This window comes from Nomascus leucogenys, chromosome 25 (genome assembly GCF_006542625.1).
Source record: "Nomascus leucogenys isolate Asia chromosome 25, Asia_NLE_v1, whole genome shotgun sequence".
Taxonomy (NCBI): domain Eukaryota; kingdom Metazoa; phylum Chordata; class Mammalia; order Primates; family Hylobatidae; genus Nomascus; species Nomascus leucogenys.
In genome coordinates this window covers 17700074-17717863 of record NC_044405.1, presented here as the reverse complement: position 1 = coordinate 17717863, position 17790 = coordinate 17700074, and the positions used below count along the sequence as shown (strand labels likewise).

The following is a 17790-nucleotide window of genomic DNA, read 5'->3' as shown; positions in this document are numbered from 1 at the left end:
AGAGGCTGGGGGTGGCTATGAGCTACCTGCCCCCCACCTCATCCTGTAGTGCAGGGTTAAGGAAAAGACTGGAACCAGGCCTCCTGGACTGAAGCTCTGATGCTGCCCTGATTCCCTGTGCTTAAAGAGGACAGTAATGGCACCTGCCTCATGGTGTGAGGATTAATGAGTTGGTTATAATAACAGTGATGACAGGCATAGTGAAACATCGAGCAGGGCCGGGTGCTCAGGACATGCAAGCCGCCCCTCGTGTCCCCCATTGACACCTTCCTACATCTGTATCTGTGTGGGCAGGAGGGACCCCAGTCTCACTACCTTCTCTTTGTCTCATTTAACAGAAATGCTCAAGGATAAGAACAAGCCTGTCATGCCAGCCCGAGCCAAAGGCCCACGGGGCCGAAAGAGGAGGCCTGGGGAGGCAGAGGAGATGGCCGACCCTGAGCTGATGGCATCTACATTGGAGACATGCAAGGGCCTCCTGAGGTCCATCTTGACTTACTGGGGACCAGTGATCCCTGGTCCTGACCCCACTCAGGAGCCTGTGGACTCAGCCAGCCCCGAGAGCGATGTGCCGGGCCCCGTGTATGCTGCTGCTTCCCTGGCAGTCAGATGGGTGCTGCGGTCGGTGGCCGAGCACCCGCTCAGCAGGGCAGAGGCTGCAGGACTCGTTGGCTGGCTTAAGAACCACATTTTGCCACACCCTGTGGTTGTGGCTGACCTCCTTAAGGATGGTGCCGTGAGGAGCAGCATATTCAAGCTGTATAGCCGGCTCTGTGGGGCTGAGGGGCTGGCAGGGCCCACGCAGGAGGTGGCCTGCCTGTTCAATACGGTCATGCTGCAGCTGGTGGCCGCCCAGGGCCGGGCAGGGAGCCCCTTCCACCCGGCCATGGAAGCCCTCTCCCTGTCTTCTCTGAGTGAGAAGGATGAAGCCACACGAGGTAAGGCTGGTTCTTTTGTTGGAGGCTGAAGAAATAGATGCAGAAGTGGGCCTGGGGGCAGGAGTGACTTCTGTGCTTAGAACGCTCAGGTTTCTGCCGACTTCCTCAGCTGGGTATTGTGCTTGTTTAGGTGGCCCCTTACGGTTCCGGGGTTGCAGAGAACTTGCCACTGGGCAGTGAATGTGAAGGGAAGGAAGTCTTTGCCTTTGCTTGCAGGGGAAACCTTTGGTGCTGGTTATGTTGGTGGTGCAGAGAGGGCACCTCAGAACCTTGGCATCCCTCCACCCCGCAGGGCAATGGGTTTCCGACCATTAGGCACGTGATGAGTTCTGTTTCACATGTGGCCAGCTGTGTGGGTGCGCGTGCGTGCGTGTGCATGCATGTGTGCGTGTGCACGCGCGTGTGTGTGCACATATAGCTTCACTGCGTACAAATGCGCACATGTGCAGTTTATGTACTTGGCAGTCACTAGGAGCCTAGCAGTGTGAATGAGTGAGTAGCACAGGCTCCAGGGGGCCGTTAGAGCTCCAGGGAGCTGGGTGTGGTAACCCAGAGATCTGTCCTTTCATGGAGGAATGTGGGGGTGCAGGGGAGGGAGGGGCCGGCAGCCTAGCGGGTGGGCTCACCTGGTAGCAGGGTGACCTCGCCCTCTGGTCTGGCCGCAGTTGGGGAATTGAGCCTTTTTGCCTGCAAACCTTTCTCCTCCTCCTCACCCATGCCACTGAGGAAATGGTAGGAAATGATTCTGGGAAGTTCTTCTCAAACTTCAGTGTCATTCTTGGCATGGATGGTCAGAACCAGGAAGAGACTTGTCTTGTAACAGCTTTTTGAGGGGATGCACACATATTCATCAGAAGAAAGATAAATTTTTGCCAGGCACAGTGGCTCACACCTATAATCCTAGCATTTTGGGAGGCTGAGGTGGGGAGATTGCTTGAGACCAGCCTGGGCAACATAGTGAAACCCTGTCTCTACAAGAATCAGCTGGGCGTGGTGGCACATGCCTGTAGTCCCAGCTACTCTGGAGGCTGAGGTGGGAGGATCACCTGAGCCCAGGCAGTCAAGGCTTCAGTGAGCTGAGATCACGCTACTGCACTCCAGTCTGGGTGACAGAGTGAGACCTTGTCTTTTTTTTTTTTTTTTTTTTTTTTTTTAAAGAAAAGAAATTTTTTAATAATAAAAATTAACACAAAAGTTAAGCAAAGGCAGAATGAGTTGTTGTATCGGTCAGCTCACCTTGGGTTGCCCAGGCCTGTGGCACGGTTCATTTGGGCACTTGGCAAAGCCGTTGCATTGTGGGCAGGATGACCTGTTTCGAGCTGAACAGGTGTGCATCCTAACGGCCTATCCCCTGCTCTTGTTCAGCCTCCGCAGCATTCCTGGTGTCTCTCTACATAAAGGACATCTGGCTGGGGGCCCAGCAGCCGGACACCCTCTTAACCCACGTCCGGATGGTGTGTGAGGCCGCAGATGATGCCCCGAGCAGTGAAGAGGAGGCTATTGTGGTGCTCTGCAAGGACGCCGCCAGCGCAGCCTCAGATGCTTGACTCCTGCCGGCCAGCGCCTTGCGCCCTGATGACCAGAGCCTCGAGCACAGCACCAGCTTCTAGAAGTTTGGTTGAGTCAAGGGTTTCCAGAAAAGGCATGGGAAACAACAGGTTCAGTACATTGGCTCAGTTCTTTGACAAGAAAAGTTGAGAGGACTTTATTGAACTGGCCAGTACATGATAAACTCGGGCCTGTAGGTGCCCAGCATCAGAGTTGCAAGGAATGTGGGGACTTCTAGGCCATGAGGCCCATCCAGTGCCTCGTCAGGCCAGCCCCTTCCTCTCTAGGGGCTTGGAGCTCGTCACAGGAAATAGCTCAAGTTTGAGGCAGCACTTCTGAATGCAGAAGAGATTCATCTGTGTTAAAGCTGAAATGTCAAAAAGTATCAGATTTTTTTTACAAAAATGAAGAGAGATGTTTAAAGTTTATTTTTCAGCAGGTGAAGTGGCTCACGCCTGTAATCCCAGCACTTTGGGAGGCCAAGGCGGGTGGATCACCTGAGGTCAGGAGTCCGAGACCAGCCTTCCCAACATGGTGAAACCCCATCTCTACTAAAAATACAAAAATTAGCCAGGCGTGGTGGTGGACACCTGTAATTCCAGCTACTCGGGAGGCTAAGGCAGGGGAATTGCTTGAACCTGGGAGGTGGAGGCTAGAGTGAGCCGAGATCGTGCCATTGCGCCCCAGCCTAGGTGACAGAGCAAGACTCCATCTCAAAAAAATGAAAAAGTAAAGTTTGTTTTTCTATAAAAACTCATAACAAAGTTTAGTATGACTTTTTGAATAAGTTAATTTCTGCCAGTGTTTAATTATTTTATTAAATAAAAGGATGTTACATTGAATCCTTGAAGTATAAAAGTGATTTGACCTCTGCTTTGAGAAGACAGCCTGTAATTTTTAAAGCTATACTTCAAAGAGGGGATTTTGAATTTTATAAATGCTTGTTAATGTCTATTTTTGTAAGGTTTTTGTGTTTTCCTTTCATTGTTGTTAAGAGGCTATTTTTGTTCCACATAGGCCTGCATTTATTTTAAAGGTCAGAATTTTACTATTAATGGTCATATATTAGTTGGGGTTGTAGCTGACAAAAGTCATGAAATTTCGTGGTTTTCACAGTTAAAATTTCTGTCTGTTCCTTTAAAACTCTCCTGTATACCTGGCGCTCTTGGGATCTGCTCTGTGGCCTAGGACGTGGCTGTTTTATTTGCCATATAATGCACATCGTGCTGACAATATCTTGGTTTTGTCTGAAACATTTACACTTTTATTTTCCACCAGTGTTCTTTAGAATTGTTTCTGTTTTAGGTGACTTAAAGTTCTAACTAAAGCATGAGTAACGTTTGTTGGCATACAGTCCCTTCACCACAGATAATTGTCTTGCATTGTCTACAAAGCAAGGATCAGTTACGTCACTTGTCCCCTTCCCTACACAAATAAACCATACAACACTATTCTTTGAGACTGTCCTGAAGTTGAAATCCCACATTTAGATCCAAGTTGGACTCAGGCAAGCACTGCTCCAACAAAGCGTTCTCTTCCTGTTTCCCCTTAATCTTTATCCACCTCTCCAAGGCCTGTCTATGGGGATTCCTTTGGTTATAGGCACCTCTGCTCGTTTATGCAGAGGACATTGGCCGGAAGGGCATTGGTCTGGGGAATATCCCTGAACCCCATGCCTCTGGGGGCACAGGGAGGGGCAGCGAGCAGGTGGGGTGGATTTCCACGGCTTCATCCCCGGCTCCAGGCCTAAGCTGCCTCCCAGGTTCTTAGGGCCCAGCAAGTCAAATACATGCTACGTCAGGTGGTGACAAGTGCTCCAAAGCCGAGTTCCAGCTCAGTCAAGTGAGGACACATTTTCAGCACCTCACCTTCTTTTCTGCATCTCTGGAGCCCATCAGTCCTGCTTTTCTTTGTTCTCTCTTTTAAATGCACTGCCCTGACCTTGTCCGTGTATTTTCCAGTCACTTAGTGTGGAGGAAGGGAATCTCATCCCATGGAGAATAGATCGTACATGGGCTTCACTTGACTTAAAATATAAAATGCTAAATTAGAAATATCTGAAGTGGGGCAGGGGGCACAGTTATTTTAAAAATAAAACCTATCAACTGCCTCCCTGCCTGAAAGCTATAGGGGACATATGGGTCTTCTGGGATTTGCTGTGTGATGCTGTCTCCTCTCCAGGGACAAGGCTGCTGGGCACTAGAGGACTAGATCCTTCAAGGGTCCCAGATCCACTGTCACATAAAGTCACATCCAGAAGGAGACCTTTCCTGCCAGCTTCCAGGGCTCTTTGTGTTCTGTGACAGCATTTGGGCATAGATCCTGCTTACCCGGCCTGGCTGCTGACAGGCGTTGGCTGCCTGCCCTCCAGGGGAGACACTTCCTTGGGCTGTGTCTTTGAAAGGCTGTGGGGAGGTTGAAGGTGCAACTCAGGTCCCCAGACTGCAGTGAGCTGACCTGGCAGGGCAGATGCCATTGCATCTGGGGGAGCCGGAGGGTGTCAGTGGAGCTTGGATGGGAACTTACCCAGCATCCTAACAAAGGTACAGAAGGACCAGGTGAACTCAGGGCTGATAACACATTACACAGTCATGGTAAAGTGGCATAGTAAAGATTAGTAAGCAAACAGCTTTTCCTCTTGATTTGCATATATTTTATTTTCCTACTCTTCCCTAAGCAAATATAAGCAGTAAGCAAGCAGGCTTACTCAATAGTGTGCTCAATAAACTATTGAGGTGTGCTCAATAAACTCAGCAACACCTGGGATGACCTCTGCATTCGAGGGGCCACTGCAATCTTTGTCAAAGGCATAGGATGCTCCTGCTCTAGTTGCACTTGACCTAGGTGCCCTTTTTGCTACATGCAGACGGCCTCTAAGAAGAACAAGGATGTTCTGTGTCCAGGTTGGCTTGATTTCACCAGTTCACTCAGCTATGGCCACGATTTACTGACATCAGCTCTGCAATTGAGAGGTCCTGTCTCCAGGGGGAGGCTCGCTGGGCTTGCTCCTGACGAGGGGACCCCCATTGAGGGTCAGTTCCCAGAGGAGAGTGGGGTGGGTCTGGAAAACCCCGAGGGGCAAGGTGGAGGAGCTCTCCTGTCGTAGCGGATGGTCAGGGCCAGTTCTGCTCCCTGGCTCCACTGAGCTTGCCTGAGCCTGTGAGGTCCCCAGGGGTTCCCTGTGGCGCAGCAGGCACTTCTGGATGCACAGGTGGAGGTTGAGGCTGTGACTCCAGGGGCATGTTTGGTGGTGCTTGGGGCCGTTCCTGTGAACAGAGCAGAGTGGGAGGCAGGCGTCATAGTTGCTGCAGAACAGTCTGTACTGTGGGGCTGGGGGGTTTCCTGCCACACCTGCCATCTGCCCAGACCCCATAGGGAAGGCCACACAGGCAAATTCCTGAGAAGGGTCAGCCAGCTCACAAAGGTGTCCATTCTAGAGAAATCTCAGAGGAGAGGAAGTGCTTTGTCAGGAACTAGGCCTCAGGTCTTTCCCTGGAGGCCACTTCTTCCTATATTGATTTAGGATGGGGGGTTGGGGGGTGGAAGGGGCAGGTTGACCTCCCATCCAGCCCTGTATCTGAGTGTAGCTCATTTTATATCCATAGCCCAAGCCAACTTATATCTTGGTGATATGGTTTGGCTGTGTCCCCACACAAAGCTCGCCTTGAACTGTAATAATCCCCACGTGTCGTGGGAAGGACCCAGTGGGAGGTAATTGAATCATGGGGGCGGGTCTTCCCATGCTCTTCTCATGATAGTGAGTAAGTCTCATGAGATCTGATGGTTTTATAAAGGGGAGTTTCCCTGCACATGCCCTTTTGCCTGTGCCATATAAGATGTGGCTTTGCGCTTCCTTTGCCTTCTGCCATGATTGTGAAGCCTCCCCAGCCACGTGAAACTGTGAGTCCATTAAACCTCTTTCCTTTATAAATTACCTAGCCTCGGATATGTCTTTATTAGCAGCCGAGAACAAACTAATACACTTGGCTAGAAATGCATCCTCCCTGTGCCAGGCATGGAGGCTCACACCTGTAATCCTAGCACTTTGGGAGGCAGAGGCAGGCGGATCATGAGGTCAGGAGACCGAGACAATCCTGGCCAACATAGGGAAACCCCGTCTCTACTGAAAATACAAAATTAGCTGGGTGTGGTGGTGGGCGCCTGTAATCCCAGCTACTCAGGAGGCAGGAGAATCACTTGAACCAGGGAGTCGGAAGTTGCAGTGAGCCAAGATTGCGCCACTGCACCCCAGCCTGGCAACAGAGCAAGATTCGATATCAAAAAAAAAAAAAAAAAAAAAAGAAAAAGAAAAGAAATGCGTCCTCCCTGGGTGGATTCTCCTGCCCGGGAAGTGCTGGGGCAGTGGACATGGCCATCGGGAGTGAGCTCTGGTCACCACTTCCCAGCTGCCTTCAATGCCATCCGTAAAATGGGACAATATTGGCTCACAGATATCCTCAGGATGAAATGAGATGATGTATAAAACGACTTAAATGTGGTTACAGTGCTGGCACGAATGAAGAGTACCACATGATGAACGCACTGGGCAGAGGCCGTCCTTTCAGATGACACTCGCCTAAGAATGCCCTCCCCACCTCCCTCATGGGAAGGTCAGCTCCTCAGGGAATGACTCCTAAATCTTGCTAAGGATCCACTTTGCTGCCCTGAGCATTCCAGGAATGTTACCAAGGGCCTTGAGAGCATTTTCCTTAGTAAGCCCTGTAGCTGGTCAGGAGGTACAGTGTCATCAATTTGCCCCTGTGAAATAGCCCAGAAGTCCTGTGCCCCCCAGGGAGCTGGGCATGGTGGAGGCAGCCCCTGGGCTTGCTGGAGCGGACCAGGGAGCTTTGCATCAGGAGGATTACTGATGATCTTTGCACCTTCCCTGGCATAAGGCAAAAGAAAGGTGACATCACTCGTTTATCCATCGGATGTGTCTTGGGTGTAAAATGTGCTTAAATTGAATGTGAGTTCTAAAAACTGAAAGGAAAGAACAGATTTCTGGCTGTGCACAGTGGCTCCATACCTCAGTGATGCCATCTCAGCTCACTGCAATCTCTGCCTCCCAGGTTCAAGTGATTCTCCTGCCTCAGCCTCCTGAGTAGCTGGGATTACAGGCACCGTCCACGACGCCCAGCTAATTTTTGTATTTTTAATAGAGACGGGGTTTTGCCAAGTTGGCCAGGCCAGTCTCGAACTCCTGACCCCAGGTGATCCACCCACCTCGGCCTCCCAAAGTGCTAGGATTACAGGTCTGGAGTTTGAGACTGGCCTGGCCAACTTGGCAAAACCCCGTCTCTATTAAAAATACAAAAATTAGCTGGGCGTCGTGGACGGTGCCTGTAATCCCAGCTACTCAGGAGGCTGAGGCAACAGAATAGCTTGAACTTGGGAGGTGGAGGTTGCAGTAAGCCGAGATCACGCCACTGCACTCCAGCCTGGGTGACGCAGCGAGACTCTTGTCTCAAAAACAAAACAAAAAAAGAACGAATTTCTTCATTGCTCTAAAGCTACCTTCCGTATGGGACCAAAGGTGATCAGAAATGGCCTGGCGAGTGTAGCCCTGGTAGGTGAGACACCACGGGCCCGGCAGGCGGGGGCGGGGAGGAGAATCAGAGGCCCCTTCAAGGTACCATTGGGCTGTGGTATGGTTTGTCCCCACCAAAACTCGTGGAGGCCTGGTCCCCAGTGTGGCAACACTGGGAGGTGGGGCCTTTAAGAGGTAATGAGTTTTTTTTTCTCTAGACTGAATTAGATCTTTTTGCAAAACGAGGCCCTCACCAGAAGCTGAGCAGATGTCGGTGCCATGCTTCCTAGACTTCTAAGCCTTCAGAACCATTAGCTAAATGAACTTCTTTTCTTCATAAATTACTCAGCCTCAGGTATTCTGTTAGAGCAACAGAAAACATGAAGATGCTGTGCGAATGTGCGAGTCCATGGCTCTTCACGGGACCTGGTATGGGACGCATTAGCTCGGGCTCCAAGGCCACTCAGCTCTTCCTCAGCACAGTTTGGCTCATCTCTCTGCTGACCAGCTTCCTACACTTAGGGTTTTCAGTCCCCAAGACTTCCGTCCGTAATGGACATAATGGTCCATAATGGCATCCAGCCCTACTCCTCCTCCTGGACTAATCAGTGCAGCCCCCATAGCCACCAGATCCATCCCTCAGGTTCTAGATTCCAAATTCCAAAGACAAGAATCTGACCTGTCCCAGCTCTTTTGCCAGGGCACGCGTTTCCAAGGGCATGGGCCAGCCACTGGACAGGCCCTCTTCGGGTGAGTGATGGCAAAATATAGGGTCCCTTCTAAGAACAGTCATTAGGAGAGCAGCAGCTGTGAGGGCTGATTAGCCTAGAAGGGAACGTTGGATGTGGCAGCCAATCCTCTAGCACAACAGAATTAACATAAAACAAGCTGGGTTCCAATTACTCCTTAAAACTCCTGGATTTCACCTCCAATTTAGTGGTACACAGCAGGCATCCAATAACAGATGCTGGCCATAGGTGCCTAAGGTAAGGATCTTTCTTTTTCTTTTTTCTTTTTTTTTTCTTTTTGGAGACAGAGTTTCGCTCTTCTTGCCCAGGCTGGAGTGCAGTGGCGCGATCTCAGTTCACTGCAACCTCTGCCTCCTGGCTTCAAGCGATTCTTCTGCTTGGCCTCACGAGTAGCCGGGATTACAGGCATGCACCACCACACCCGGCTAATTTTTAAAAATATTTTCAGTAGAGATGGGGTTTCACCATGTTGGCCAGGCTGGTCTCAAAGGCCTGACCTCAGGTGATCTGCCCACCTTGGCCTCCCAAAGTGCTGGGATTACAGGTGTGAGCCCCCACATCTGGCCAAAGGTAAGTTCTTATGTTCCTGGTGAGCTGGCCGGCAAGACTTAATGCCCATGGTGTCAAGTTGGCTTCATTTTCTTTAACAGCTTTAGTGAGATATATTTTCATCCATGAAGTTGACTCATTTAAAGAGTACAATTCAGTGGTCGTTAGTACATCCATAGAGTTGTGCAACCGTCACCATAATCTAATTTTAGAACTTTTTGTTTGTTTGTTGAGACAGGGTCTTGTTCTATCACCCAGGCTAGAGCGCAGTGGCGCAATCACAGCTCACTGCAGCCTTGACCTGCTGGGCTCTAGTGATCCTCCTGCCTCAGCCTCCCGCGTAGCCGGGACTACAGGTGCACACCACCATGCCCAGCTAATTTTTTGATATTTTTTGTGGAGACAGGGTCTCGAACCCCTGGGCTCAAGCGATCCTCCTGCCTTGGCTTCCCAAGTTGCTGGGATTACAGGTGTGAGAACCTTTTTTTTTCTTTTTTTTTTGAGACGGAGTCTTTCTCTGTTGCCCAGATTGGAGCGTAGTGGCACAGTCTCGGCTCACTGCAACCTCCGCCACCTGGGTTCCAGCGATTCTCCTGCCTCAGCCTCCCGAGTAGCTGGGATTACAAGAGCGTGCCACCACGCCTGGCTAATTTTTGTATTTTTAGTAGTGACAGGGTTTCACCAAGTTAGCTAGGCTGGTCTTGAACTCCAGACCTTAAGTGGTCCACCCACCTCAGCCTTCCAAAGTGCTGGGATTACAGGCGTGAGCCACCGCACCCAGCTTAATTTTAGAACATTTTTATCATCCCCAGAAGAAACCCATCAGCAGTCATTCCCCCTTCCCTGCTCTCCCCCCAGACCTAGGCAGCTGCTAATCTGCTTTCTGTCTCTGGATTTGCCTACTCTGGATGTTTTGTGTGAATGGAGCCATACAACATGCAGCTCTGTGTCTGTCTTCTTTCACTTAGCATGATGTTTCTGAGGTTCATGCATGTTTCAGCATGGATCAGAACTCCGTCCCTTTTTATTGCTGAATACTATTCCATTGTAGGGACGTAGGTTGAGCATCCCAAACCCGAAAATCTGAAACGCTGCAAAATCTGAAACATATTGAGCGCTGACATGAGGCTCAAAGGAAATGCTCGCTGGAATATTTCAAATTTTTGGGTTTGAGATGCTCAGCTGATAGATACAATGCAAATATTTTTAAATCCCAAAACTGAAACACTTCTGGTCTCCAGCATTTTGGATGAGGGATACTCGACCTGCACCGTTACTCACTGGAAAGCGTCTGAGTAACCCACACACCCACACCCCTTCTTACTCACCTCATGTGTGGGGAGCCGGACCAGGACATGTAGAGCAGGATGAGGAAGAGGAGCACCACGAAGGCAGCCAGGCTCACCCAGAATGCGATCACGATGGAATCTGTGGGAGGAGGAGATGCATCTCAGCGCTGCGTTGATGTCGACGTAAAGCAACACTGAGGGGCAGTAAGGAGTCCCAGGGTATTGTGGAATGAGGGCCCTGAGTTTCGGTTGTCCACCAGCCTCTCAGCTGTTACCATGGGGAAGATCTCCCATTAACAATAACTTTGGGAAAGAACAGGGGAGCCAAGAAGTGTTTTTTTTCTCAGGGCAGCTGGCCATGGGGTCTGTTTAGGGTGATTGTTAAGAGGAAACATTGAATGGAATTGTGGGCCCCCCTACCCTATGCATCTGCTTGCCCGGCTCCTAGTGGTGCTAAGAGGAACAGTCCTGAAGGATGGTAGGGAGAGGAGAGGGCTGTGGGCATATCCGTGTATTAGGAAGGACTCCTGGGCCCCCGGGAGGGATGCAGCGCCTACCAGGGGCCGTTGGTGGAACAGCTTCAGAGACCCCAAGAGTTGATATTCTAAGGAGGATGTGCGCTGGGCTGCAGCGCTCTGGTGGAGAGGCCCTTTCCGCTCCACAGGAGTTAGCCTAGGTCTGCTCATGTCTGGATCGGCGAGGTAGAAATAGCGAGTCCCTCTCTCAGGCAGAAAGTCTCATCTCAGGGGCTATGGCAGGAAGGAAAAAGCACTTTTGCCACCAGCATGATGGCTGTATTTGTGGCCTGAGGCTGAAGGGGGAAAGGGAAACCAGGAAACGCACTTAGCCTCCCTGGGGCCCTGGGTAGAACTTGGCAGGCCAGGAGGGGCCTTTTTCCTTCTCCAGGCTCCAGTTTGGGAATGTTAGGCCGGTTGCTATGGAACTACTTTCTAGCACGACAGTTTTTCTTGGTGGTTGTCTGTGGCTATGGGCAATCCAGCTCGTAATTAGGGTCTGCAAGTGTCTTATGCCAGACCAACTGCGTAAGGCCAAGATGCCACAAGCTGGGATATTCTAGACGCCTATGTGTGTGACCAAAAGGGGCTACTACAGGATGATAACCTAATGAGAATTCATTGAGCACCTTTTACGAGGGACTGTTCAGGATTCAGAGGGGGCTAAACCAGCACATCAGAAATTGCTAACTCCCCACATTCACCCACAATGTTCCACCCCCAACCTCCTCCTCCTCTGAACTTCTGCAGTGCTTCCAGCACTAACACTGTGAATAAATGAATGAGAGAACGTGCAAACCACTGAAAGAATGAATAAAGTGAGAGTAATCTACATAGAGGCAGAGTTGGAGGCTCTGGGGTGAAGATTGGTATTTGAGTAAAGGATGTCATCTCTGCCATCTACGATCCCTGAGAGATAGAAGGAAAAACTGAGCACTCATAAGAGTTGATCTTGGACTCTAAAATTTAACATTAAAAACAGGGTATAATGGGCTGGGCACAGTGGCCCATGCCTATAATCCCAACACTTTGGGAGGCCAAGGTAGGAGGTGGAGGAGTTTGAGACCAGCCTGGACAACATAGCAAGACCCCATGTCTACAAAAAATTTTTTTTTAATTACTTGGGCATGGTAGTGTATGCCTATAGTCCTACCCCTTCATGAGGCTGGGGTTGGAGGATCACTTGAGGCCAGGAATTCAAGGGTGAAGTGAGCTATGATCATGCCAGTGTGCTCCAGCCTGGGCCACAGAGCGAGATGCTGTCTCAAAAAAAAAAAAAAAAAAAATCCCCCTCAAAACAAGGTATAATGAAAAGGCACAGTATTTGCAAAAGAATCATGAGTATCCGTTGCCTTATAATTCATCAGCAACTTGGCATTTACACTCCATGGGGGCAGGGACAGCAAAGACCTCCAGGCTGGCTCTCACATCTCTCCTCTCTGTCTCCGAACTGAGAAACTGATGCAGTCCCCTAGAAGAGTGAACTTTTTAAGGGCACCTCTGGATTCCTGGGGAAAGGGAAATGAGATTGGACTGTGTGTCCTAAGCTTAAAAGGAGTTTTTTGTTTGTTTGTTTTTGAGACAGAGTCTTAATCTGTCACCAGGCTGGAGTGCAGTGGCACAATGTTGGCTCACTGCAACCTCCGCCTGCTGGGTTCAAGTCATTCTCCTGCCTTAGCCTCCCGAGTAGCTGGGACTACAGGTGCCCACCACCACATCCAGCTAATTTCTGTATTTCTAGTAGAGATGGGGTTTCACCACGTGGGCCAGGATGGTCTCGATCTCCTGACCTCATGATCCTCCCGCCTCGGCCTCCCAAAGTGCTGGGATTACAGGCGTGAGCCACTGCACCCGGCCAGCTTAAGGACTTTTGAAAGAAGCCTCTGACTCTCTTAGCCTTCCTTGCCCACCCCCTGTGCATTGTCCTACACTCCCCAAGAGTTAGAATCTATTTTACAACCCTTACAGTATAAGAGTGCATATGCTGTCAGAAAATGGGATTGGAAGTTTTATTCTGTAGGGATATTTTAGGTTTCTGCAGACACTAATGCTCTTTTTCCTTCCTAAAAATAGTGCAGGGTTTGAGGTCTTATAGCACCTAGATAAGTTCTACCAGGGATCTAAGGGAACAGCTTCAAACTCAGCACCTGAGAGCCCCTTTCTCCCAGGCTGACACTTGTCTGAGTCCTTGTCGTCATCCCAGATATTAAGCAAGAAATAAGATGACAGGTTTCACAGAACGCAGTGTCTTCAGATAAGTGGAGTTTAAGTTTTGTCAGACCAAAAGGCAATCATCAGCCACTAGTCATTTTCTTTACTAAAATCTCTTTCATCATATTCTGTTGAAAAAAACAGGCAAGAGAATACGATTCTTTTTCCTCTTCCTTCTGAAGGTTCACCCGAGTGCTTGGAGAGAACATTTCATTCCAAAAGCAAGAGCTGTGTGACTCTCCAGTGTCAGAAATAGTTAGACATCCCTAGGCCGTTTTTCCCAACAAGCAGCCCCAGGCTGGGTTGACAGTGAAACTGGTCCAGCCATAGAAACTTACACCTCCTTTCCTCTCTCCTATCCTCCCTTCTCCTCCCTGCTTGTTCTTTCCTCCTTTCCTTCCCTCTCTCCTCTCTTCCCTCCTTCCTTTCTCTCCTTCCCCTCTGGGTCCACACTGGTGGAATGAGGGGAATTAGTCCTCAGCCGCGGAGTGACAGGAATGGTTCTGGATGGCATGGCCAGGCTACACTTCATCTTGGGAGGATTCTTACCCTAACTTGGAGTTAAAAAATTAATCCAATCTAAGGGCTCCTTCTTATAGTAGGCACTTCTGTTTTGTTAAATAAACAGTTTTAGCATTCCTCCATTCTTCATTCTACTAACGTTTGGGTTCCAGAGTTCTAGTAGAAAATCAAGATGTGGTTGGTTGGGCGTGGTGCCTCAGCCTGTAATCCCAGCACTTTGGGAGGTCAGGACAAGAGGATCACTTGTGGTCAGGAGTTTGAGACCAGCCTGGTCTATGTGGTGAAACCCTGACTCTACTAAAAAAAAATACAAAAATTAGCCGGATGTGGTGGTGCATGCCTGTAGTCCCAGCTACTTGGGAGGCTGAGGGAGGAGAATTGCTTGAACCCAGGAGGTGGAGGCTGCAATGAGCCGAGATCATGCCACTGCACTCCAGCATGGGTGACAGAGTGAGACTTGGTCTAAAAAAAAAAAAAAGATTTTTTCCTTATTAGGGAATAATAACGTGGTTAAGAACCCAGCCTCCGCAGGTGGATGTTTCCTGGCTAATCTCTAAATCTGCTCATTTGTAAACTGAGGATAGTATTATATTTATATATAAATATACTTATGTAATTCTATATATATTATATATATAGAGAGAGAATTACATTAAGTATAAATTATATGTTAGGAGAATTAAAATATGTATATATAATGCACATGCCACCATTTCTTGTTCCATGTTTATGAAACAATTTATAAATAGAACTAAAATTATTTCTGTTAAGAGGATTTTGTGGCAAGTAATATCATTGCATCCTTCAAGCTCACCCAAATATCGGATATGAGTACAGGGAATTGTGGGGTGCGATGGCTCACGTCTGTAATCCCAGCACTTTGGGAGACCAAGGTGGGTGGATCACCTAAGGTCAGGAGTTCGAGACCAGCCTGGCCAACATGGTGAAACCCCGTCTCTACTAAAAATACAAAATAAAATTAGGCATGGTGGCGCATACCTGTAATCCCAACTACTCGGGAGGCTGAGGCAGGAGAATTGCTTGAATTTGGGAGGCAGAGGTTGCAGTGAGCCGAGATTGAGCCACTGCACTTCAGCCTGGGTGACACAGCGAGACTCCATCTCAAAAAAAAAAAAAAAAAAAAGAAAGGGAATTGTGGCATAGGTTACTAGCTGTCAACCCTAAGGTCAGCCCTTGTGTGCTTCCATCATAATAGAACCTTTGCTTTTAGCGGGACACATGGCCGCCTGAGTTAAAGACTGCATTTCCTTGCCTCCTTTTCAGAGAACCATGTGACAAGATTCTGGCCAATGAGATATGAGTAGAGCCATCACAGGACAGCTTCTAGGAGCCTCCCTCCAGGGGTTGCTAGACTTCTAGCACCGTGTGTCCATTCTTATTTCCTTACTCCATGTTGCTCCCTGAACATGGATGCGATGGTCAGAGCATGGCTTGCAACCTGAGGATGAGGGCAGCCATGTCCCAGGGATGGTAGTACAATGAGCTAGAAGGATGTGAGTTCCTAAGGACTCCATGGAGCCATCTCACCAGCCCAGTCCTGTAGACTGAGATAAACTAACTTCTGTTTCATCTGGTACTCTGTTAGTTGTAATCCAGTTTCTTTACCAAGTCAGCAAAGAAACGGACTTTCTCAATGAATGTACCAGAACTAAAAAATCCAAATGAAAGGTGACCTTCAAAATAATCATCCTCTCTCTACCATGGAGTCATAGAATTCTTACTAAAACACATATATTGATCAAACACTTATAGGTCTCTCCTTTTGGAATACCTTCAAGGACTCACACATAGACACAATTTTGCTACGTTGTGAGATAGTTCATTTATGACATCCAGATGGTATCAACCAGCTTAATCACCCATTTCATTAACCTGACTTGTTTCTGGGTCAATCTTAACTATTTCCAAAAAGAAAATTCATCCTCAAAAGATATATACAATTTATCACCACAGATGTTTCCTGGAATGTGTTGTGGCCACCCAACAACATCAGTTCAAGAAGTTGTTGAGCAATAGCAGAGTCACTCAAGCGTTGCACCTGCCCCTGGTGCTACCTTGATGGAAATTCATTCACAGATACACATTCTGGTATCTTTGTTTAAAAATTACTTTTGCTACTTATGTCATGCCCATGGGAGTGATCATTTGCTGAAGAATTTGAAGCTGCAATTAAAGTTGAGGCCTGAAATTGATTGCTCTGAATGAGAGAAAAAGGGTTTTATGTAGTTGTTTTGTTTAATCTGTACTTTGAATTTTCTACATTGTGTACAGAGAAATTGGTTGACAGTGTCATTTTGTTCTCTTGCTTCCTTTGCTCAGAGAAGCAGATGAACAGACTGTCTCATTGAACCAGCATGACAGCGGAGGTCAATATGGACTATGACCAGTTCTTCTTAACCCATAACTAAAGGGAAGGAGATATATTGACCTGAGAGGTAAATAATAGAGCATTAAGCCAGGCACTACTCAAGGGAAATCAGCCCATCCTACTCTCTGAAAGGGAGCATTAGGCTGGTATCTGGAGACTCACTATGTTACAATAATCTGTATTGCTGCTGTAAGATTGGTTTTCTTCTAAGCTTAGCCTCAGAAAAGGGCACAGATGAAGATCAAACATGTAATTAGTCAATTCAGGCAGGGCCTCAGGAAACAGATTTGCATTTTCTACCTTGACGACAGACAGTGCTGTGATTCTTAACCTTTCCTTGGAACAGTCAGAAGCCCTGTCTGAAAATCACAAGGGCAAAATCCCTGTCAAGTGCCTGCAACAAAATCACACCAGACTTTGAGCAGACCCTGGGAAAGGGCAGCCCAGAGCCTTCAATTCAGCACTGATTGTTGCATATAAAAATATATATAAATCCCTAAATGTTTCCAAATATTTGCCCCAAACATGATGGGATATATTCCAGTATACGTATGTATTAGTCTGTTTTCACATTGCTGTAAAGAAATACCTGAGACTGGGTAATTTATTTAAAAAAAGGGAGAGGTTTCATTCGCTTATGTTCTGCAGGCTGTACAGGAAGCATGGCAGCTTCTGCTTCAGGGGAGACCTCAGGAAACTTACAATTATGGCAGAAGGCAAAGGGGGAGCCAGCACTTTACATGGCCAGAACAAGAGGAAGAAAGAGGAGATGGCACACACATTTAAACAACCAGATTTCATAATAACTTACTCACTATCATGAGAAAGCACCAAGGGGATGGTGCTAACCCATTCATGAGAACTGTGTCCCCATGACCCGATCACCCACTACCATGCCCCACGTCCAACACTGGGGATTACAATTCAACATGAGATTTGGTAGGGACACAGATCCAAATCATATCATAGCATAAACACAAAAATTTTTAAATCCATCCTCCTTGGGCCAGGCGTGGTGGCTCACTCCTGTAATCCCAGCACTTTGGGAAGCTGAGGCAGGTGGATCACAAGGTCAGGAGATCGAGACCATCCTGGCTAACACGGTGAAACTCTGTCTCTACTAAAAATACAAAAAATTAGCCAGACGTGGGTGGCGGGTGCCTGTAGTCCCAGGTATTTGGTAGGCTGAGGCGGGAGGATGGGCGTGAACCTGGGAGGTGGAGATTGCTGTGAGCCGAGATCACGTCACCGCACTGCAGCCTGAGCAACAGAGCGAGACTCTGTCTCAAAAAAAAAAAAAAAAAAAATCCATCCTCCTTGTTAGGTTAATACATGAGTCCTGCATATTCTTTGTATTTTGATTCCTCCTCTACTCAGAACAAGATTTGAACCCAGCCTGGCCTCACACATTTTAGCCAGCTGCCCAAATGGCATTCTAGCGAAAACATCTTTTTTTTTTTTTTTTTTGAGATGGAGTCTCACTCTGTTGCCCAGGCTGGAGTGCAGTGGAACTATCTCGGCTCACTGCAACCTCCACCTCCCAGGTTCAAGTG

The 17790-nt window shown here is 48.4% G+C and overlaps 2 protein-coding genes across 3 annotated transcripts in view; one reads left to right on the top strand and one right to left on the bottom strand.

Annotated features, from left to right (window-relative positions):
• Positions 1-3937, top strand: part of URB1 (URB1 ribosome biogenesis homolog) — an 81190-nt gene extending 77253 nt beyond the window's left edge. The window contains exons 38-39 of the mRNA XM_030806158.1: positions 339-938; positions 2304-3937. Coding sequence (XP_030662018.1) covers positions 339-938; positions 2304-2485 — 782 coding nt within the window. The 3' untranslated portion in view covers positions 2486-3937. The remainder of the gene's footprint in view (positions 1-338; positions 939-2303) is intronic.
• MRAP (melanocortin 2 receptor accessory protein) overlaps positions 2802-17790 on the bottom strand; it is a 28399-nt gene continuing 13410 nt past the window's right edge. The window contains exons 2-3 of one of the 2 annotated variants that reach the window (XM_030806162.1): positions 10640-10739; positions 2802-2853 (exon numbers count right to left, since the gene is read on the bottom strand). In XM_030806162.1, coding sequence (XP_030662022.1) covers positions 2802-2853; positions 10640-10739 — 152 coding nt within the window. Of the gene's footprint in view, positions 2854-5225; positions 5753-10639; positions 10740-17790 lie in introns of those variants that run through there. The other variant, XM_003263858.4, reaches the window with a different exon arrangement.